The sequence below is a fragment of the Aristolochia californica genome, unplaced genomic scaffold (genome assembly GCF_029961685.1).
Source record: "Aristolochia californica isolate CCGP_79_NKW_82.1479 unplaced genomic scaffold, dmAriCali1.0.hap1 SCAF_7, whole genome shotgun sequence".
NCBI classification, from domain to species: domain Eukaryota; kingdom Viridiplantae; phylum Streptophyta; class Magnoliopsida; order Piperales; family Aristolochiaceae; genus Aristolochia; species Aristolochia californica.
The window spans coordinates 36,424,240-36,448,036 of record NW_027182268.1 but is presented as its reverse complement, the minus strand read 5'-3'; the positions used below and the strand labels follow the sequence as shown (position 1 = coordinate 36,448,036).

Here is a 23,797-nt window from a genome sequence, read left to right as displayed (position 1 = left end):
TAGAGAACATCGAGGTCTAAACCAAAAAAAAGAGTAGTAAAATATATAATTGTTTTTGTTATTATGTCATCTTTCTAGTTGCAAAGTGTATTTATGCAAATGAGTTTTCATAATATTAATCGATAACTTAGAAAAAAAGAGCACGTAAGGTATCTTTCTCGGAGGAAAGCAAGACTTGCAGGGGAAGTGTTATAATAGAGAATCATCGCGACTCTTCAATGATAATGCCGTATCATGAGATTGCTTTATCATCTCTCTCGGTCTTAGCCGCCGGCGGTGCTGCAAAAAAAAATCGCGTTTCGGCAAGATAATCGGAGCCGCCTTGATTAATTGTCTGCGTCGTCCATCTATCGCAATAAACGCGTGTATCCGGCGGCTGCGATGCTTTGCATCCACAGAAGTCGCCCAAATGCGAGCAAGGTAGCATTCGTTTCTTTTTCCATCGCCGTAAGGTTGACGCTAGGACGGTGAAATGCGAGGCCAAGCTCGGTGTCCGGGAAGCTTCCTCGACGTTGGTCTCGTTCTCAGTCTTCATGGGGTCCAAGGCAGCAGAGGTTCACTTTGGATTTGCCACGCGTCGCGACAGTACTCTAATGACTTTGATCAGCGCTGCCCCCACAAGATCAACGGTCTTCGTGGCATTTGCTCTGCGATGTCGATTTGACTGAGTCTGCAGTAGCTTGCAACAGTAATTTTTCTAAAGTTAGAGGTCATTCATATACCAGTCTTCTTCGCACAAAATGGAAAAAAAAAACCAAGAAAGCGCACCTCTCAGGGAGTTTCGTTCGAGCAACCTCTGATCACACACACACACACACACACACACACACACTGCCTGTTGCTGCTCTATTGGACCTTGCCTGAATTTCCTTTCCGTTTACATCGCAATTCCAGGGGTTTTTGGTTATTCAAGCTTCCTCTGTATACCCAATTGTATGAAATATCCAAACACTACTCTTTTCTCATTCTTGTCCGTTTCTTTTGGAACTCTTCGCAGCAATGAAGTTCGAATCCTGAAATTTGGAGGAGATTTTTTTTAGTTGATTTTAGTTATGGGAGCTTACGATGGAAACGGTAGACATGAAATTTCGTACATGCAACACACTCGATCTCAGTGGAATTCGTCTGCGGATAGCGGCACGGGAAATCTGGTCCAACGGTTATCGGGACTGGGAATAAATGATCCTTCTTCTAAAGAGAGTTTGCTTCAGGTTATGAAGGCTGTCGAAGCTGCTGAGAATACAATTAAACAACAGGTTAGGGTTATCGACTCTTGTCGGAGGATACCCTCTGAACAAGTTTCTCGTCATATTTATATTTTACTTTAAGCCTATTTCTTTCGTAGTTTTTTTTCACTGAAACAAATTTAAATTAGTTAGGAGAACGACTTGGTATGACGGATAAGACGCGCTATCAAGATACCTTTTGTCTGATTGTCCCGTTAAGGAAAGTTTCATAAAAATCCGTGAAATATGAATGATGCATGGCCTTGTTTGTGAATTCTATACAGTGAAAGTGATATCACTTGCTGGATTCAATTGTAGCTCCCCGTTATGTTTGGAATATGGGTTAGTCAGTTATTCTGTTTTTTTGTGCTTGGGAAAATCTCTCTCTGCCAACAAAGGTAGACTGCACCCACTTAAAGCTGTGATGAACATAGTTTTTTAGGAGCCACACCTTTACTGTTTTACATTTGGTGTTGGCTCGGGTTTTCCAGTGCAGTGTCTTTGTGCTCTACAAGACTGATGATGGCCAGCAGCTCGGTTTCTTGCCTGCTTGTGCTATTGTCTGAAGAACAACCAATTCATACATACCTTCCTATAATATAAACAGAAATAACACGATCATATATCTAAAGTCATGAATGCTTGTGTAATCCAAGCTACAGGTCAAATTTATTTGTGCTACTGATGGGTTAGATATAAAGTCTATACTTCTTCAATCTCATTTTCTTGATGTGAACTGCTTCAGAAGATATTTAACCTGATAAAATGGCTTATCTGATATTTCACCATGCAATAGACAATTGTGTTTCCCTACATATTTTACATTTTATATGCTTGTAGAGTGGAGCTCATGATTTTCTTTAAAATTTTAAATTACAGTTGGAAGAAAATAATCATTTAAGAACTGAGCTTCAGAGAAAAGGCGAGGAACTGGAAAGATATGTAAGTGATTTAGTTACTCTTGCATTCTGCAGCTATGCTGTTATCTAACTGGTTATGATTAACTCCAGCGTTTGCATATTTTGTGTGGCATGCGAGAGAGAGCAAATCATCCTTTTTTCTCATTCACTTGTATCTTCTATCTCGACACTTTGAAGAAACCATAAACACCTGATAATGAGCATTATTCTCTAATACTTTTTATCATTGTCCTTTTCAATGAAGATCATCACCACCCACCATCACACATACCTATTATGAACAACAAAAAGGAAAAGGGAGACTATTGAAGTACCAGGAATCATGTGTCAGTTTTGGTGTATTCTTCTGGTGAAGGCCATATTTATTTTTCAGTGCCTATTGGTTGACTAGGAGATGGTTAGATTGAAGCAACTTGTGACATATGACATTCTGTTTAAAAATGGTGAGGGAACTTTGTATTTCCAATGAAATGCTGCTTGACCTCTTCCAAATGTTGGCTGGTCTTTCTCATTTCTTCAACAAGCAAAAAAATAACCCTTTTGGTTGTTGAAAGCTTTTCTAGATGCCGATTCTTTGGCTAAAGAGGGGGTCACCCTCCAATCCCTCATTGTAAGCCTGCCCTTCCCAGTCCCCATTGTGTTCCTTGTGCCTGTGGATTAATTCAATGTGTTTCTCTTCAAAAAAAAAAAAAAAAAAGCTTTTTAAATGCATATCCAAGTTCCCTTTGTCAAAATGCTAATTAAAATAGAAAGTGCCTTTCTTGGGAAGGTAAAGAAAACTTTCGAGTGTTGTGGTTTGGAAAGGTAGGCCGTTGGCAAACTAAATTCTCAAAATTTGACCTCTAATTGTGAATATCTGAAAATAAGCATAATTCCCTAGTTTTGGTCTAATTCCAAATATGGCTGCAAATTTTATGTATTTTCAGGTGTGGGCCAATCCAACTTAGTGTCTGAAAGCTTAATTGAGTCTCTTATTTTAAGGTGCTATCGTTTTTTTCAAATTTAATTAATTTTAATTTTTTTATCATCTATATTTATTTATTTAATTTAAAAATCATAAACAAATTTTGGGACGTACCAGGGCCCTAACTCCATCCCATCTCTCCATTAAGGAGAGAGGAGGGGAAGGGACCGTCTCTATCTTCTCTTTGCTTTCTTTCTCTCTTGGTTGGAGTTGTACCTCTCCTTCCTCTTCTCTGTTCATCCAAAGGAGTGAGAGAGAGGGCCTCCTGTCCCTCTCTCGCCTCACAAATAGTGAAAAGGTTGAGGAGGGACTCCCTCATGCCATTCTCAGTATGTGTGGAGGGGAGCTTCCTTCCCTACTCTTGGTCATGAATAGCGAGGAGGGGAGAGGAGCCTGCTCCTTCCCTCTTTCTGCTTGCATATCTATACGTGTAGAGAGAGAGCTGCCTTCTCTTCTCTCTGTATCCCCTCTCTTCCTTATACAAGCGGAAAGGGGAACTATGAAGGCCCCTTGTGCCTTTCTATCAGTTTGTGCAAAACGGTAAAGGGGAGCCTCCTCTCCTGCATGTTGTGTCTCAAGGGAGGGGGTGGGAGACATGTCCATTCTCCTGTTTGCTGTGAGAAAGAGGAAGAAGATGTGGGGGTCTATTTTCCTCTCCATGAGGAAGAAGTGGCCCCTGACCTTATGTATGCTTTATATTGAATTAAACCTTTTTAGCAAAGGAGCAAAATTGTCCACTTTCAAAAAAAAAAGGAGCAAAATTGTCATCATGCAATATTTAATTTTGGAGCAGAAAGAGGATCCCCGTATCCCTTACTCTTTATATTAAATTAAAAATTCTAAATTAAGGGCATAAAAAAAACTTCCAATAGTGGGGCAAAATTATCATTTGCATGTTTGCTACACTTAGTTTATTATGTCAAGACATTTTAATGGCATGACAATGTTTGTCCATTGTGGGACCATTTTTTTCATCATAAGAAAACAAAATGACACGAAAATCATTTTCCCTTTTGACCAATCTTGTAGTTGAAAATTTTTATATGGGAAAATAATTTCTCTTTGACTGGTTTTCTTGTGTCTGTGCCTTCTCCATTTGTTTTCCCCATTCTTTCCTATTATAGCAGTACAGACTCATTTTTTTTACCCTTCTTGCTTTTTGTGGGACAAGACGGATTGGGATTAAAATTTTCCAATCACCTAAAACTGGCACAAAGCAGAAACTTTTGGTAATGAAATGGAAGAGTTTCCATTTGCACTTTTTTCCTATGATTTTTTATTGACACAAACACACCCTATATTTCAATAATTGGGCCATATTTGTAAATATGATAAACTTGTGGATGTACTTGAAATTAGGCCAAATTAAAGTCTATATTTGGAAATTAACTGCAAAAAAATGAGATCAGTGGTACACAACCTGTACAAAAACAAAATTTAGTACAGAAAGCCTTTTAACAGGGAAAAGGAAACAAGACCAAAAGCTCAAGTTCATGTTAGTGCATTTATGGTTCCCCCCTTACACAGGACATACCACAGTAAATTCTGGAGGCTTAGAAGTGAATTCTGTTGTACCTGGCTGAGGGATGAAAAAAAATCATTTCTAACTGAAGAGAGAAACCGAAATGTTTAAAAAAGAAAGAGTGACACTGAAATATGAAAGACTAGTTTGTTGGTTTTCTGTTTTTGTCTAGCAGAGAGATGAAAAAAGAAATCACTTCTCATGGTAGACTGAAACTGGAATTGAAAGATTAGTTTGTTGTTCAATGCCAAGGAAGTCTATTGCAGTTACATTGGAATGTCTCCATTTGTTTTCTGGCAGAAATCAGATCCTTCAACATCCCTGCAACTATCTGCAGATGGTCTTGCAAATGAACATGAGAAGGGAACTGATAAGGCACATCTACCCGTTTCTCCTACTGAGAATGGGAATAGGTTCAGATGGACAAACAATGTTACTCCAGACCCTCAAGGTACACTTGTTGTCCGCAAAAATGAGGACCCTGCTTCACAACCATACTATGAAAGCCAGCAATACTCTGTCAATAATAAGGTAAATGGGACTTTGGAAGTCCATTCTGGTGGGAAGGTGGGTGTAGATAATCTTGGCTTCTCTCAGTTTTCAGCGCCATCTTCAAGATCCTTTTCTCCCAGTGGGTGAGCATTTTTTTCCCCTCATATAGATCTGAGAAAAAACAGTGAACATTTTCTGCAGCAGTTTCATCAGAGGGAAAAAATGTTATATGTGTGTTGATTTTGCTGTAGGCATCCAAATGTAGGAGAATATGATCCTAAGTTTAGTTTATCTGGGCAAGGTTTGATGCCCATAAACCCAAGCAGTCTGCTGAAGCAGGTATGATGTTATTGGTGTCATCTAAATGGAATCCTTTCTCTCATTGTTATGAAAAAAAGTATTATTGGTGTCATAGTTTTATCATTGGCTTGCCCTGTAATTTGCCATTTGCTTTGCATGACATATTGCTGCTGTGATAATTTAGGAATTCAAGGTTAGAGAACATGAAGAGGAGATAGTGCAACTTAGAAAACATCTGGCTGACTATTCTATGAAGGCAGGGAGACAATTGTTTTGATTGAATGAGTGGGTTTGACTTCTTTTTTTCTATTTTTCATTTCTAATTTAAACTAGTTTGGTGCTGTGATTCTTGATTAGGAAGCTCAAATACGTAACGAGAAGTATGTTCTAGAAAAACGCATCGCACATATGCGCTTGGTAAGTAAAATTGCTAAGATGCACATTTTAACGAGTAAATAAGCAATAAGTTATGCTCAAAGTTTGATGTATGTGTTTCAAACAGGCGTTTGATCAGCAGCAGCAAGATCTGGTTGATGCTGCTTCAAAGGCTTTATCATATAGACAAGATATAATTGAGGAAAACATACGTCTCACCTATGCACTCCAGGTACGATAACTCTTCTGATTGTTACTTTACTGATAAAAATTGCCTTTTCATCCATACTTCAATAATTAATAATATTTCTTTTGAGGACAATGAGAGCTTAGAAAGTTAAATTTTAACATAAATTATCTCTCATCTCAGATTTCCATGTCATAGTGACAGATAATTTTTATGTAAAACAGCATAGGCGGTTAGTATAAGCCCTCTATTTATTTTTTTGTTTGTTTTTTCATGATTTCTTTCTGGCATTGAGGCTAAAGAAGGCAATCTGATTATGAAGCAGGATTACTTTTGCTTTGCTGTGCTTATGACGTACAAAAAAATTATTTATCTTAGACAAGTTAAGAATTTTCTCAGAACAAGCTTTTAGCAACACTTTAAAGTGATGTCAGTGTATTTCAGAAGTTCAAAACTATATGCTTAGACTTTTTTTTCTTCTTTTTAATGACTATATGCCTAAATGGTATTTAAAAGTATGAACAAAACTCTCCAAATCTGACTTTGATTTGATTTTCTTGTGTAATTAGGCAACAGTTATTGCATACAAAATGCATGCTTTTTGAAGATGACTTTTAAGAGTTTTCTTGTCTTTTCTTGTATTATTTTTAAAACAATTTTTTTAAGAACATTCTTAATTCTTATTAGTGGAAGGCGACTCATCTGTTGTTATATCCTGGCTACTGGGGTCTTCTCCTCCAGCATGTTGAATAAGTTTTGTTATGATGAGATTTCTCATGTTCATGTCTCTTGGCACTGTATTTACGATTAGCTAATCATTGGCTGATAGTCTAGCAAAGTCTTGTGTATTCAGGAATTGTATTTTTGTTGGGTATTCTCTTCCTCCCTAGGGCTTGAGGTTTTCTCTCCTCTTCTTGTTGTATTTTGTTAATAAAATCTTGCAAACAAAATCAAGTTAATCTTTCCTATTATATCATCTACTTCTATTTATTCATATTTGAGTTATCTTAATGAGATAAGAGGTGGTGAATCGGAAACAATTAATAAAAGATGTTCTTTTCTTTAGTTTTAAAAGATTAAGATACTCTTTTTTTTCTTTCCTTGATAGAAAAATATTTTAGTAATCAATTTTTTCTTTAAATTTTCATTCAACTAATTTGTTTTGAGAGATGAGAAATAAATCCTTGTGGCACACCTTTTGGTTCTTCAGGCTGCACAACAAGAAAGAACTACCTTTATTTCATCTTTGTTGCCTCTTCTGCAAGAGTATGGTTTTCAATCTCCTGTGGCCGATGCTCAGTCAATTGTTAACAACCTCAAGGTTTGCCATTGTTTGATTACAAAGTAATTTTTGAGTTTTACAGCATTTGCTCTATTGTAAGTGCTCATGGTTCGTTGAATCTTTTTACCCTGTCTCTAACTTCCCTGTTGGTATTTCATAATATATCTTTTTTTTGTGGTTGAAAAAGGCATTTTTTATTGCAAGCCTGATATAAACAACACAAAAAATTTAGTAAGGGGGACCCTTAACAACAAGGGCTTGAAGGGAAACCCCCTCCTTTGCAAGAGAGTCGGCTGTGCCATTGGCTGTGCTTGGAACTTGACTCCAATTACAAAAAAGATCAGTAGCTAAATTTAGGATTTCATAAAAAATGAACCCGTGATGCAACAAGGGGTCATGCTTCTACAGACAGCAGCTTATAACACTTGAGAGTTTTCTTCCTCATGGAGTGAGCCTCCAAATGTTTCCTTGAAGATCCTAAGGCCATGCCTTAGCACCTCCAACTCTACAGTGGTTGAGTCAGCAATGCCAATGAGGCCAGCAAAAGAAGAAAAAAATGAGCTTCTTCCACATGGAGCGAGCCTCCAAATTTTTCCTTGAAGATCCTAAAGCCATGCCTTAGCACCTCCAGCTCTACAGTGGTTGAGTATGTAATGCCAATGAGGCCAGCAAAAGAAGAAAAATTGTCACTGCCAGTCAACCTACAGACACTTCCAAAACCAGCTAGGCTTGGGTTGCCCAATGAGCATCCATCAAAATTTAATTAATTTATCCCACGATTGGTAGGCATCCATTCTTGCACTGGGCTCTTCCTGGCAGCTGAGAGGGCAGCAATCAAACTCCATCTGCTTCTATTAGTTCCTCCATTCAGCTTGAGTGGAAAGCTGGAGTTTCTGAAGAAAATTTCTGCTTTTCTTACTCTTGAAATTTTTATTGACAACTATGGGCATGTTTATATTTTAGCAAATTAAGTTTTAAGAAAGTTCTTTTTGATTTCTAATTCGATAAATATAGACAATTTAGTCGAATGTTTTCATGCTTTCGGAGGACATGAACGAAGTTGTTCATAGTGCATTTAATTATCATTATTCTTGGTAATATTATTATTTTATTGTCTTTTATACCAACTGTTTAATATTACTAGCTTTTGCATGGTTTGAAAAATGGTTTAGTTTTGATCTTTTGCATGATGTAATTATTTGAATATTGAATTATATTTCTGTTAAGATGTTCTACTTTACCTATCAATTTTTTCTTGCAGGTTTTGTTCAAACATCTACAAGAAAAGCTTATTATAACTGAGGTGTGTTAATTGGCTACCATGGTCAGCTGAACATAAAAATTATTAAATTCCTTTGCTTCTCCTGGATATCTGGATCCTTTGCCTTTGATAGGTTTTCCTAATTTTGGACAAGTTTTTGACCATGGATTGAAAAAAGTAAGGAGAGAGATGGAGAGAGAATGAGGAAAGAGAAAAGTTGGAGGAGAAAGCTCAGAAAAGTGAGCTGTGTTGGGGGTCGTGCATAACCCTCAACCTATTTATTGGATTTCATAAAATTACAATAATGGCCCTCACTTAAGTGAAACACTAATCTTCTTATATCTCCCATTCTACATGTCCTATATACATGAAACTTGGATTATAGACATAATTCAACTTAGGGAACTAGAGTACATCAAGATATGAAAGTGAGGGTAAGGTGAACTAGTTTTTTAACATGTACAAAATAAATCGTATGAGTAAATCTATTGATACCCTTGAAGAGTCAGACAAATATGTGAAATTTGTTTGTTGGGATAAGATGGTTGGGGTTACTCTCTTTCTGAGAACAAGACCTAAATTTTGGCGTTGAGCACAAGCTTCATCATCTTTGTCACCATCATCAAACCCTACGTCCAACTATATTGAGTTTTCTTGAAGAAAATAATTAGGGTTCACTATTTGGATTGTCCTCCATTCTTCTTATTTTTTATGGAATGCATGAATTTTATAAAAAGGAAAAAGAGGAGAAGTACAACCTATAGGGTGGGGCTACCATCCACAATAAGGGTTTGGAGAGAGGATCCTGCCCGTTTAGCATGGAAGTCCGCAAGGTAATTGGCGGATTTGGGAGTATGCACCCAAGTACAATTGAGGGAGGAGAAGATGCTACTGTCCTAGGAGGACATCCCAGTGCTGCCAGGGGGGTTTAAATTTGCCGCACCAATCAATGACAACTTTGGAATCCCCTTCAATGATAAGAGGACCTGAGAATTGGTCCTTGAAGATCGTGAGGCCCTGAAGCAGCCCGATAAGTTCAGCGGAGGTGGACTTTGATATACCCAAAGGACCCGTAAAGGAGAGAAGGCTGCCGTTTTCGTTGTGAATTACTCCACCAAAACTAGTGGGCCCAGGACAACCAAAGGCACTGCCATAAAAGTTCAGTTTGAGGTGACCAAGGGGGATGGGACCACACAATCATATTTGGAGGACGAGAGGGTCCTACCATAGCTGCAATCAAGTGCCAGTTCTGACGGAAATTAGAGTTGCTAAGGTGGAGGAATTCTTTCTGCCAAAGGAGCCTGGTGGAGACCTGGCCAACAATGTGTTCAGCAAGCACAAAGATTGGGGAGGATTTGAACTGGAATTTCCTGTTGTTTCTCTCCTTCCAAAGCGCTAAGGAATATGACCCGCGCATCTAGAGATAAACATTTTACCAATCCTCCATTTTGCTCTATCAAATGCTTAGTTAATCATTAGGTTAGTCTTGATGACTGCAGTGTTGTTTGGATGCTGGGGCATGGGTATGATCGTGGATTTCTCTTCGACCTTTTTCAAGTTTTTCCTCACTGTTTCCATCCATGTTAACCTTCATCAAACCATCTCCATTGGCTCTCTAATTTTGTTGTCTACTTGTGTGATGCCCAGTTCACAAATATGTTAATCTCTGATCGTCCTGCATAATGTTCTATACATCTACCTCAATAGTCTTATCTCTGTTACGACCATCTGTAGAAGGTGCTGCATCCTTGTTACCAGCTAGCTAGCTACACAAAGTAAGCCTGCTGCAACAGCTGTCCTTAGCCACCAAATTAAAGGCTCAGTGGTACACCTAGTTAATGGTGGAATTGAGTAGGTGTGCCACTGAGCCTTTAGTTTGGCGGCTAAGGACCTGAACCCGAACCTGATCCCTGTCCTCGAAAAAATCCCATACCTGCCCTGTTCTCGCATCCCCGATCCATCCGTGACTCATCCCCAACCCATCCCCGATCCAGCCCATAAATAAAGGTCCATAAAAAAATTATTAACCTGTAAAATTATAAAAAAATATAAAAAAAGGTTTCAAAGCCTATTTTTTTCTCCTTAAATGCCCTAAATTCAACTTTTTTATTCTTCATATGGAGGAAAAAACGTTTGGGTCTTTATTTTTAAATAAGAGGGTATAAATGTCCACGAGAAAAGTGTTTTGAAATATTTTTTCCCCTTAAATACCCCGACTAAAGTTAAACAATTACTTTTTTTTGTTTATTAAACCAAATGTCATTTTAATATGAAAGGGGGGCATTATAGGTATATATCCCGTGGGTCGGGTTCAGGGAAACCTGTCTCTGACCTGAAACCCAATGGGGTTTTATTTCCATCCCCATCCCTGCCCCACGGGGTGGAAATCTAACCCCGTCCCCGCATATTTTGGGTTGGGTTGGGTTCCCCACCAAACCTGACCCAATGCCCACCCTTATACCTGTTTTTTCTTAATAGGCGTTACTTGGTCCAAGCCTTACACATTTTTGAGTGTCTGTATAAGGAATTAGAAGAAAAAATACCGTCTTGAAATTTTCTTTTAATCTGTTTTCATTTTCGATCTACAGGCAAAGTTGAAGGAGTCACAGTATCAGTTAGCCCCATGGCGATCTGATGCATTGAACAACAGCACTAGTTTTACTCCACAATCACCTACTAACTCCTTTGGAGTAGCTTTGACCAGTACAGTATGACAATGTCCTCTATATGTTCTTTATTTTTCAAAAGATACCTTTACTATTGGAGAATGTAAGTGTTTGAATTCGTATCTTTGTGGTGTCAGAATAAAAATGGCTTGGAGATTGTACCTCAGCAAACATATTCTCATTCACAAACACCATCATCGTCTCCTTTAAATGCTCAGACAACAAGAACTGCTGAATGGGACACATTTGGGCACCATAGTAATCTCCCTGCTTCTGCTGGTGTTATAATGAAAGATTTGGAGCATGATAATCTCGGAAGGTTTTCTCCCCCTGCTAGCAGGTGAGCCTCATCAGGTTGACTGCTTTTTGAGGGCAATTCATAATAAACATGTGAGTCTTTGGTTGTACTGCAATATATATGTTCTATTTATTGTATCTTCACTCTTTCCTTAGAAGCTTTTCCTCATCGAAGTTTCAAGGGTTTAGGTCTCTGTTGTTGGTTGCATGTGTGTGAGCAGGCTATAAATAGTTATAGTTCATTCTGTCTGCAGCAGAAAAAATTGTACATTTGTTGAAAAGAGTGCAGGAAACTAACCTTAAAATATGAAAATTGGAGAAAAGGTTGAAAGAGAAGGAGACAGAAACCTCACGCCACATTAGCCAGATGAGTAGAATCATGAAATTTATTCCATAACTTGAGAAGCTGCAGAAACTTCTGTATAAAAGTGTAAGTAGGAATCTTCCATAGTGCATATTAATAACTCTTCCGGGCACCTCATACTAGGCACATGAAATGCCTCCTGCTAAGTCTAAAGATTATAATTGACTAGAAACTAAATACAACTTGAACATAATAACTTTAAATCTTCTATTTTAGAATTAAAAACAGTGTGCCTTTTATATTTGATAGATTCTGTAGATCAGTCATAATATAATTAGGGTTTGCTTTTTTTTTTTTCAATAAAAAGAGCAAAATTATGACAAAGCACACTGAGTCTCCACGCTAATTTTTTCCACGTGAATTAGAAATTGCAGCAATACTCTTTTGACATGTTTCGATTGAACAGCCTTTGTTCTTCTCCGAAAACTTCTTTCCACTCTTTGTTTGCTCCTAAAATTCTTAGGATTTAATTTATTTTCCTTCTTCTTTCTATAGGTTTTTATCATAAAATCTGTCAAAATATTTATCTGGTTTTACTTACCTGTAGTTGAGAAAAAAATTCATTCTTGGGTTTGAAGATGCTTCATTTTCAGATTGTCATCGTTGAAGGAAATGAGAAAATGCATAGACAAATTCATTTGTTTTTTCAAGAGCATGCCGTTCTTTTACTTGGTAGGCATTGCATTGCAATAAACTTCACATGGTTATTGGCCTCTAGGGAAGGTAACCTGAAGACATTCACTAGTTTCATTAGGCCTTTTCTGTTTTTATTCGAAGATGTTTATCAGCTTTAGCTCCATAGGAGTCTTCAGTCTGTTCAATAGTTGCTTGAACCTACGCATGAAGCACCCACAACAAATCCATTTGTCAATTTTTGTTGAAGGATCTTAACAAATCTATTTGTCACCTTTTATTGAGGCTCTTAACAAATCTATTCGACAACTTTTGTTGATGGATCATAGGAGACATAAGTAGATCTTTCTCATTCTAGTTATAGTCACCTTGTTTAACCATAACAACTATTAACCTTTTATTAATTAATTTTGTCAGTTAATATCTTGTTCTTTCTAGTTTACTTTTTCCTTTAAAGAAGTTTTCTTGGGGAGTTCATTTTAACTCTTTTCACGCACTACTCTTAGGAGTCCAGCTGTGCAAGATGCTCCAGCTCGGTTTACCCCTCAAGGTGATACAAGACATCTTAATGATGAGCACTCTAATAGACCTCTATCTCTTGGTAGGAATGAGGTGGATGATGCTGATATACCCGGGATCCCCACCAAGAGAGAATCATCTTCTGTCCATTGGGCTGCTGGTAACAGTTCTTATATGACACCTACACAAGAAGATCCAGGTTCATCATATTCTCCTTATCTTCCTCCAGTCTTGGAGGAGCCTAGTTCCTCATTTTCTGAAGGTAATTATTTCAACTTGGTAGTGCTGTTTAGTTTCATTTGTTTGTAATGGTCATTGAGGACCCTGCGTGTCACAGCTGCAGATGATGATCCACTTCCGGCCATAGAGGGCCTCCAAATTGCTGGAGAAGCATTTCCTGGACAAGAGCTACAAGCCTGTGGTTACTCTATTAATGGAACTATGAGTTGCAATTTTGAGGTATATGTTTCTTCAAATGTTTTGTGCTAATCCTTGGGTTGGTAGACGCCTTGTGTAGCTTTAATATGAAAAGTAGATCATTTTGGTTTGTTTTACCTTCTAGCTAATTGTTGCTCACTTAATGTTTTCACAATCAGTGGGTGAGATATTTGGAGGATGGGTCAGTCCATTATATAGTTGGTAATCCTTCTACAACTAATTCTAATCTTCATCGTTTGTTCACTTTTTTGCATCTTTCTCCGAATCTGATTACTGAACATCTTATTGGCTGCAGGAGCAAAACAACCCAACTACCTGGTGACAGCTGATGATGTAGACTCATATCTTGCAATTGAAGTTCAACCCCTTGATAACAGGAAAAGGAAGGTACTCTAATGTTTTGCTGGATAAAGATCGTAATGGAGTGATTAGGGTTTCAAGCACTCGAATAAATGTGAAATGAAAGAATAGACCAATGTTATCCAAACAGACCTGGAGAGGTGACCGGATCCAGTTGAACCCAGGTCAACTGGGTATGACTATTGATTGACACAGAATGAAATCATTTAGTTCTAAAAAATAAAAGAATAGAGAAGAGTGAGGGAGTTTCTCTCCTGATCTTCAGGGGGGAAGGGTGGGCTCCGGCCCCTTCCTTTGTCAAGCTTCTACGAGGTGGGTTCCTCCTCCGTCATTTCAAGGAGAATGGCATTGCCCTCCACCTTTTTCTGCCATAGGCAGGGGAGGTCTGCATTCCCCATCATTGCCAAGAGAGACTGCCCTTCCTCTTCATTTGCTGTGTGAGGGGGATTTTTCCATGTGTGATAGTGACTCGCATGATCTGCCGGGTCAGCCAGTTCTCCAGTTGAACCATCAATCCTGTTTGGGTCAGCAGGGTTTTTATCATTCTCCGGTTTTATACATATATGACCTAGACTAGGCACTGGGTTCAGTTGAACCAATTCTATCTTCTAGTCCAGGCCGGGTTATGTGACTCTGAGAGAGATAAACTTCACAATCTTTGCCTTTTCAAAGAAGGACCTACAAGAAATAGGGTGCGCTGGAGGGAGCATGCATAGTCTTTGTTGATCTTGTCAAGAGTACTTAGGGTGGCCAGTCTAGGCAAATATTGGGATGACACTTGTAAAATTGCCTTGTAAAATTTGAATTTTGGCATCATGAAAATCTGTAAGCGTTTTTGGCTAGTTGTGACTACCTAGTCAGTAGATGAAATATTAAATGGGGTTCGTGTCTTTCAATTTCTGAGGGATTGGCATTATTTTCAAATAATGGATGATTTTACTAAAAGTGAACCAAAAAAAAAAAAAATACAAATTAGGGGGCTGATTCAGAATAATAAGATGACCTGAATATCTCTCCTTAAAGATACTCGGGCCAGTAAGGAAAGCTCTAAGCTTGGTTTCTTTCTAATCTGCAATTCCAAGCAAATTAAAAAAATATGAGCAAATGGGCATGCTCTACGTTTCTAAAAAACTCCACTGCTAGTCTCAGGCTTAGGATATCCATCAGAACTTCCACCAAAAGTGAGTTTTATAATGCCTGAGGTAGGAGGAGGACATTGGCAATCATTAACATTATGATGAGGAGATAGATTTATAACACTGATCAATTTATGTGCATACTTCCCTTCTTATTTACCCAATCTAGGGAGGGGAAACTGTGTGGGAGTTCTGCACGCGGAAGCAAAAGGAGTTGGGAAAGCATAATTTAATCCTAACATGGGGAGAAAAAAGTCTCACATTTTATGAGAAGAGCACAAAGGAGGTTTTTTTTTTTGAACTGGTGAAATTTTATTAAAAAGAATGAATAATGAATGAGGTTTTGACCTAAATGGAGGTTTGGGTTTATAGCTCTATCCTCAGCTTCCTTTCTGTATTGGTCAATGGGGAGGCATAAGGTTTCCTAAAGAGACATGAGTGATACTACAAGGTTGTCTATTATCATCAACGTTATTCAACATTGTAGGAGAGACACTTGCTGTAATCTTTCAAGCAGCTCAAGCCTATAATTGGCTAAAGCTCTTTCGCAATCTCTTTGGCAATTCTGTTCTCTTTTAGTGCAATTTGCAGATGACACATTATGTTTTTGTGATGTTAACTTTGATCAATTGCTTACTGTTAAGGCCCTTTTGTCCATCTATGAATAATTTTGGGGCAGGAAGTGAATTGGTCGAAATCAGCCCTTTTAGGAGTGAACCTTTCTAAGGAATTGCAGCTTTCTCTAGGTGGTGCTTTAGGTTGTAAAGTGTCTACTCTGCACAATTTATACTCGGTCTTCCTTTCTTTCTAGGAAGGCTTACAATTGACCTTTGGATGCTGTTGTGGTAAGAATTGAAAAAAAGCTTGATACCTGGAGAGGTAAATAGTTGAGGTTTGCTGGAAGGACTACTTTGGAGAAGGCTATCTTAGTAGGCTTTCCAAACTATATCTTTACTTCATCCCTTGTCTGTGGTCTGTAGCTTTGAGTCTATTATGTGTCAGTTTCTTTTGGAAGGTGCGTCAGATAGGTTTGGGTATCATTTGGTTAACTGGGATGGACTTTATTTGCCAAAAGCTAGTGGTGGTTTGGGTTTAAGGTCTATAAGTATGATAAATAAAACTTTGCCAGAAAAGTGATTGTGGCATTTTGTAACTGAGCGGAATACACTTTGGTGGTAGCTTCTTTTAGTTAAATATAGTTAGGCTGAGGGTTCCTGGCTGTCCTCTATTCCGTTTCAGTCCACAATTCTAGTTTTGTGGAAGGGTTATTGTTTACTTAAAACTGGTTTTCGGTAATGGAATCTGTTTCCATTTAGAAGTGGTAATGGAGTTCGATTCTGTGTTTTTTTTTTTGAGAGAAGTGAGTAATTTTATTACTAGAGAACCAGAGCTACAACAGCAATTAAAGGAGACCTCCCTTTACAACAAGGGATTGGAGGGAGGTTCCTTTCTTTGCAAGAGCGTCAACTAGAGAATTAGCTGAGCGAGGTACATGGATCCAATTACAATGGAGTTTGGAAACTAAGTCGGAGATGTGGTGGAAGACCGGCCAATGGCGGGGACACGAAGGAGGAGCACCAACTAATGACCACCTGAGAATCACCTTCAATGATGAGAGGGCCGGTAAGGCGATCCCGAAATATGACTAGCCCATGGATTCAGCTGAAGTGGAATCAGATATTCCCATCAGGCTAGCTGTGGATCAATCGGCACAAGACCACCTTGCTTGGGCTATCACGTTGACCTCGAGGAACTCCGCACTATGGCTGACTATCTTGGCTGTTCACTGGTCTCCCCCCCACCGCCTACCTCGGCCTTCCTCTATTTGATCGCAGTCCTCAAAAGAATTTGTGGACTCCAAGGGTGGAAAGACTTGAGTAGCATCTAGCTACTTGGAGGGGGAAGCTCCTCTCTAATGCTAGAAGCCTTACCCTTCGAAATTTGTGCATTGTGGGGCTCCCAAACTACTACTTATCCTTCTTGTCGTGCCCAACATTAATCCGTGATCGCATTGAAACCTTTCGGAGGCGTTTCCTTTGGAGGGGTTTGTGAAACGCATTCAAGTATCACCTTGTTAGTTGGAAGGAGGTTTGCTTGCCTAAATCTCTTGGTGGACTAGGCATTTTCCTTACTAAGGACATGAACAGAGCCTTCCTGCTTAAGTGGATTTGGATATTCAACACTTGTACATGTAGCTTGTGGAGGCCCATGGTTGCCTCAAAGCTTTAATGGGATGGTGACTGGTGGACTTGAGGTGGAAGGCGTCATTGTTTGTTTATCCTCCCTTTGGTGATCTTTGTTTTCCCTCCTTCCTATATTTGAGGCGGCTGTGTGCTACTTTGTGGGATGGTTGTAAAATCCAGTTTTGGAATGATTGGTGTTGCAGATCAGGGCCAATAAAGGATCAATACAGTACCTTGTTATAGATCACCACGTGTCAAGACATTACTATTGTTACTGCTTGGATACCAGTTCTTGGAATCTCCATTTCTGCCGTGGTCTCAATAAGGAAGAAACTTCTGAAGTCTGCCACCTATTAGCTGATCTTGATACTGTCAAAATCAGAAACCACATCCCAAACAAGATGATTTGGCTGCCTAAGGATAATGCATCTTACGCCCCGTGCCATGAGGGGCTGAAAGAAAAAATTATGAAACACATAAAGGTCGAGGCCCCTGTATTTGATGGTCGTTTGGACCCATGGGTATTTTCCATGTAGGTTTGTGAGATGGGCCAATTTTTCGAGTGGTATGAACTATTGAGGATAGGAAGGTTACGTTTGCCAAAATGAAATTAGCTGACATTGGGAAGGAAATCACCAGAGGGCATGAACCTCCTATTACTCATTGGGAGGAAATGAAACTCAAATTACAAATTAAATACTTTCCCCCCTCCTGTTGAAGCACTCTTTTAGAACAATGGCACAATCTTAGGAAAGAGAATAAGTTAGTCGCCGGATACATCACACAATTTGATGAGTTTCAAATGCGTTGTTCCGTCATCGAGGATGAAGTGATAACTTTTGAGTGAAGCCTCAATGATGACCTTAGGCATGAAATCTTGCTTCGAATTGTCACAACGATGGAAGAGGCCTATGCCACACATAATTACGAGTTGGCCTCCAAGTTTCCGCCAACACATCGGTTTGACACTCGTTCGATGCCTTTTAGGTCTTCTATTGTTTATCCTCAAGTCCCACGAAAGTCAATATTAGGGGCACCCCCTTCAAGAGTGAATCGCACTTCGGAACCCCATATATCAGGAATAGTGGAAAGACATGTCAAAATTCAATTCTAGAATTCAGTGTCACAAATGCCAAGGATTTGACCACATTGTGTCCAATTGTAGTACTCGGGCCCTTTCATTGAGGATCAGAAGTCGCCACAGTATGATTAGGAGAATGTGGAGTAAGAACCTGACCTTGCCAACTTTGATATGTTAGATGAGACATATGAGGACAATTCGGCCACTCTATAACTCCCATCCCCATAATGAATGTTGTCCAATGTGCGTTGACTCAGCCCAAGAAGTCTGATGATTGGCGTCAGACTACTATATTCATACTTACATTAAGTGTGGAGACGAGGGTTGTAAAGTCATCATTGATAGCGGCAGTTGCATCAATGCCGTATCATCTTGCACTATTACCCACTTAGGCCTTGAGACTGTTCCACACCCCTGACCTTATCGAGTTTCATGGGTCGATGACACTTCCATCTCACTCGAAGGCCGGTGTCTGGTCCCCATTTAATTCCTTGAGTAAAAGGAAAATATTTGGTGTGATGTGATCACCATAGACGTGGGCCATATTATTTTGGGTAGACCGTGGCTTTATGATCAGGATGTCACCATTTATGGGCGCTCTAACATTTGTTTCTTTGTGTTTAATGGGAAGACTATCAAGAGATTCAGTTTGGTTATGGCGCCCATCACTGATTGTATGAAGAAAGGAGAGTTCTCGTGGTCAAAAGCTGCCTCTCACTCTTTCCAAGAAATTAAAAAAATATGAAGGCACTTGTTATGCGATTACATGACTTGTCTAAGGTTTCAAATTCAAATGCGGTGCATCAGGTATAGGCATAGGTGGAGTACTAAGTCAAGAGCAACATCTGATCGCGTTTTTTAGTGAAAAACATAACGATGCCAAATAAGAGTACTCGACTTATGATAAAGAATTCTATGCGGTTGTACAAGCTTTACTTTATTTGCGTCACTATCTCCTTCCGCAAGAATTTGTCATGTTCTCCGATCACAAGGCCCTTCGATATCTCAATTCTCAAAAGAAACTTAATTCTGGGCATGCGCGATGGGCGAGTACCTATCGGCATACTCTTTTGTCTTGAAGCACCAGTCCGGAATTGTGAATAAAGTGGCAGATGCCCTCAGTCGTAGGGTTAGTTTGTTGTCTGTTGTGAGTGTGCAAGTTACTAGTTTTAAGAAGCTCATAGATGACTATGCCTCTTGCCTTGGCTTTGGTAACATGTGTTTTGAGATGCGAGAGGGATAGAGGCGCCTCATCGATGACTTCTATCTTCAGGATGACTATTTATTTCAAGCAGATAAGCTATGTGTTCCCTGTATGTCCATGCGACACTTTTTGATTTGGGAACTCCATGCAGGAGGACTCAGGGGATAGTTTGGGCAAAATAAAACAATTGAGGAGGTGGAATGTTGATTTTATTGACTGAGCTTAAAAAGGGAGGTTGCAAAATTGGTTGGACAGTGTAGGACATATCAATTGGGTAAACATAAGAAACAAAACACTAGGTTATATGCACCCCTACCAGTCCCTACATGCCCTTGGCAAGACTTCAGTATCGACTTTGTCTTAGGTCTTCCACGTACCTTTCGAAAAAATGGTTCATTTTATCGTGGTAGATTGTTTTTCCAAGATGACTCATTTTATCACCTGGCGCTAAAACTTTCGATGCACCCAAAATCGCTCGACTATTCTTTGATGAGATCGTCAAACTATACAGTCTTCCTCAGACCATAGTTTTTGAAAGGGATGTTCGCTTTATGAGCTACATCTGAAAAAATTTGTGGGTACACGATTAAAATTTTCTACTGCCTACAATCCATAGACTGATGCTCAGACTGAAGTCGTAAACTAGAGCTTAGGAAACCTACTTTGATTGCCTTGTTGGTGAGCATCATCGGGCATGGGATTTAATTCTTCCAGTTGCTCATTTTGCATACAACAACTCGGTGAAACCGTCAGGGTATGCTCGAAAGTTGCAAGCTCGTAGTACAAGATCATTTAAGGTGTTGAAAAGAATAGGATCTAATGCTTATGTTGTCGATGTGCCACCTAACTTTGAAATTAGCTCTGAAGACTTCATAGCATACATGGGTCATTCTTCCATTTTTTATGATCCTTTTTGTTTGACTCTTGACTTTACCTCATCATCGAATACAACGCCTATTCCCACTTCTGCAGTCCCTTTGACTCCTCCCCTCTTCCCCTCTCACCTGTACAAAAAGACCATATTGATGCTATTTTAGATGAACAAGTGGTTTTTACCAAGAGTGGTGAAGTTCAATGTTTGTTAGTACATTGCGCGAGGCATCCAAACTCGGACAACACTTGGATTTGTCGCAAGACATTGTAGTAGTTGGACTCGGATTTGTTCGAGTACTATTAGAGCCACCAGGAGTTACACTTGACAAGGTAAAGATTCACTACCCCAGGAGAGTCAGAGGGGACACTAGTATGCCGCCAATCACCATACTCGGAGGCATAGAGCCCACCACATTGTGGTTTGGTGATTCTGTATTTTTATTATTTTTATTTTATTTTAACTTATTTTTATCTTCCCTGATTTTACGAGGTTTATCAATTATTGACTTTCTCTTTTTTGAAATTTGAATTTGAATTTCTCTTATTATTATTAGATGGTAACTGTACGGGAGATTGACGATGATGAAATAGAAAATTCTCTTTTTGCTGTTTCCTCCCTTCCCGTTCTTCCTCTCCTTCCTCTCCTTCCTCTCTATTCCTCTCCTTTCCTCTTTTTCTCAATTCCTTTTCTCCTTCTTTGTTTCTCTCCCTTTCTTTCCCAATTTCACCATCGGAATCACTAAATCAAAATGACGTAATCGTCCCCCGTCACATTCTCTTTGTAGGAGTGCTTTTTTCAGATACTTTGTAGGACTATGTTTTGCTTGATTGTGGTGTACTTAGTATTTTCTTTTAAATAATTAAAATAATATGTTAGCATGTAATGCAGGGGGAACTTGTTAAGGTCTTTGCGAATGATCAAAGGAAGATAACTTGTGGTAAGCTGTTTTATCCTTTTTTAGGAAAAAGCAAATGCAATTGCAGCACCCTTGTTGTTCTATCTGCGTTAAGCTTTTTGCAGTTCCATATGAAAAGACTAAATTCTTTTGTGTTTGACAGTTACTTTTCTGTTAGCACGGCATAAACTCTTAGTAAAGAAAATAGAAACATAATAGATAGATTGTTTTATTTTTTATTGTAGGTTGAATTACTTGGATAATTAACATTTGGTTTATTTTCTGTCAAGGGATGAGAAACTTTATTATTTATGCAAATGATTAAATATGTTTGGACAGTACAAAAAAAGTTTTATTCAAAATAAAATAAAATCTCGACATACAATACCTCTGGCAATTTCTTAAAAGAATTTATACAATACGTGGAGATTCCAATGCCTTCCAATGAGTAGTTTGAGTTACTTTCGTTTCCTCATGCTTTGCAACTTATATGTATAGAAGTTGGTCATAATTTATTTAGTTCTACTCACAACATGACAACTGAGCACTGCTTATGTGTCTAATACTTGTGTACCTTCATCATTCTTTCCTTTTAATAGTATTTATAGGCTCTAATTAGGTATGACCAAGGGTTTGTTAGTCACGCTTTAAGGATCCTGGGGTTCCTAAAACTTCCGTCTCTTTGATATCGATTTATTGAAAATTTCTGATCAGATGGCTGCATTATTTGTTTGCTTTTATAGCATTCAATTATACTACAGGTTGCATGAAAGAATTGTTTGTTTAATTCAGTTACATTAGTAATCCGTGTGCATTAGGTTAAGAATCTCTTCGTTATATAATCTACAATACCGGGAAAATGGCACAAGTTACTTCTCTCAAACAACTCCAACAGTTAAAAGCTGAATCTTTATTTGGGATCCTTATTACACTATTCAAGTATCATTGTATGAAACTGTATCTTACTCCAAAAAAGTGATACATACATATGCCATGTAGCATTGCCACTTATTCATGATTTAACTTTTTAAGTTATAAAAGTGTTGTGAGGCATAAGCAGCAGTTGCAAGTAGTTCTAATGACTTACATGTGTCAAGTTCTTCTGTTGTCATTTCTTGCCAGGAAATCTTACATTAAAACTGCAAATTAGTGAGAGCCTTCAAATTTTCTCTTAGTATTACTTCATGTTGATTGCAGATTCCGAGATTCAAGGACAAATTGAGAAAACACACTTTGCTGGACATGCATCATATGAAGTGTCATTGTCGGTATGGGTATCGCTGAACATGTTTTGCAATGATTCATTGTTTTCTATATGTGTATCTTGATTGTCAACTTCTTGTTTATGATGTGCAGGCTGGATGCCTGGATATATGGGAGCCAGCCATTTTGGCTATTAAGAGGGAAGGTTACAGTATCAAATGTAACGGACCTCGTGGTGTTGTTGTGGCAGAGAAGTTCTTGCCAACTATGTCGGTATGTATTATGCTATTTTGCTTCTGTATGGTTTTGGGACACTTGGGTCCTGGCTATAAATAGCAAGCATATAAAATCATTTCCATTTTCAGAGGAAAATAAAAAAAAACCCAGCACATAGCATCTGATCTTTATATTTGCAGGTTACTATCCCTTTTGGATATGCAACTGAATTTTCTGTCCTTAGTTCTAGTGGAGTAGAATATCTTTTAAGGACAGCAGAAAGTAGCTCGTAAGTACCGATATTTCTTCCTAACCTACTCTATCTTAATGGAAATATGCTGTTCCTCAGATGTCAAAGCGACTTAGAAGTATTAAAAGGTCTCCTCATATTTTTTGCCTTTCCATTTTGACAGGTTAAGAGACACCATTGTGCTTACATTGAGACTATTTATTATGAGGGTACAACTCAGATTGGATCGTTTTTTCTATTTTCAGTTTTTATTATAGAAGTATTAAAAGGTCTCCTCCTTTTTCCTTGTTTTTTTTTTTCTTTTTCAGGCTGTGGAGAAGAGGAAAGGAAAGAAAAAGGGCCTGTTCTTTACAAAGTAGCAGCCTATTTTTGGTAGTCAAGAATATTTCTGTGTAAACTGTGTAAGTACTTAGTTGTGCAAAACATGTATTTTCTGACAGTTCTTGTAATTGCCCTTTTGTATGGCCTCGTACAGGTCTAGTTGGTTGTAGACGAACTTCTACAAAGTAAGTTCCTTTCCGTAATGACTTCCCTCATTTCATCTCAAGTCCTCTTTCTGCCTTCTTAGGCCCAATAGCGAGTTTTTTTTTTCCTTGATTTACCTGTAACGCAAACGAATCTCTATATATCATAAATATTCTATAATATTATTCCATTTATTTTATCTATTGGAGATTTATGAGTATAAAATGCATTTAAATTTAAATTTTTATTTTATCTTTGAAATAAATTTATAAGATTATATTATTATTATTATTTTTTTATTTTTGTAAAAGATATTAAATGTATAAAATCTACGTGTCGCAAACGGTTCTGACGGAGTATTTTTCCGTCTTAAACCTACGCCGTAAAATGTAAAACTCATACCCCGGATTGGATCACTTGAATCGGTCATCTGTTAAAGTTGAACCAGTGCCTACTCGGGAGTCATTACGGGAAATAATTGCGG

The 23,797-nt window shown here is 38.4% G+C and overlaps 1 protein-coding gene across 6 annotated transcripts; it reads left to right on the top strand.

Moving 5' to 3' along the window:
• The first annotated feature begins 241 nt into the window (after positions 1 to 241).
• LOC137936869 (uncharacterized) lies at positions 242 to 23,384 on the top strand. 6 transcript variants are annotated; one of them, XM_068781804.1, is made up of 22 exons: positions 242 to 420; positions 998 to 1,256; positions 2,106 to 2,168; positions 4,933 to 5,267; positions 5,376 to 5,463; positions 5,609 to 5,680; positions 5,782 to 5,841; positions 5,927 to 6,031; positions 7,197 to 7,307; positions 8,530 to 8,571; positions 11,118 to 11,237; positions 11,333 to 11,535; positions 12,996 to 13,270; positions 13,346 to 13,467; positions 13,605 to 13,647; positions 13,742 to 13,833; positions 21,173 to 21,221; positions 22,377 to 22,447; positions 22,536 to 22,655; positions 22,799 to 22,887; positions 23,012 to 23,057; positions 23,157 to 23,384. In XM_068781804.1, the coding sequence occupies exons 2-22, from the start codon at positions 1,053 to 1,055 to the stop codon at positions 23,205 to 23,207; spliced, it is 2,361 nt and encodes a 786-aa protein (XP_068637905.1). In that variant the 5' UTR covers positions 242 to 420; positions 998 to 1,052; the 3' UTR covers positions 23,208 to 23,384. The 6 variants fall into 6 exon arrangements, with proteins under 6 accessions (XP_068637905.1, XP_068637907.1, XP_068637906.1 ...); XM_068781806.1 differs by lacking the exon at positions 242 to 420 and adding an exon at positions 671 to 688; XM_068781805.1 differs by lacking the exon at positions 242 to 420 and adding an exon at positions 764 to 896.
• Positions 23,385 to 23,797: the final 413 nt, after the last annotated feature.

Coding starts and splice junctions, on each gene's coding strand:
- LOC137936869 (XM_068781804.1), top strand. CDS start 1,053: ATGGGAGCTTACGATGGAAACGGTAGACATGAAATTTCGTACATGCAA. Junction 7,308..8,529: donor CAATTGTTAACAACCTCAAG/GTTTGCCATTGT, acceptor TTTTTCTTGCAG/GTTTTGTTCAAACATCTACA. Junction 23,058..23,156: donor TGAGACTATTTATTATGAGG/GTACAACTCAGA, acceptor TTTCTTTTTCAG/GCTGTGGAGAAGAGGAAAGG.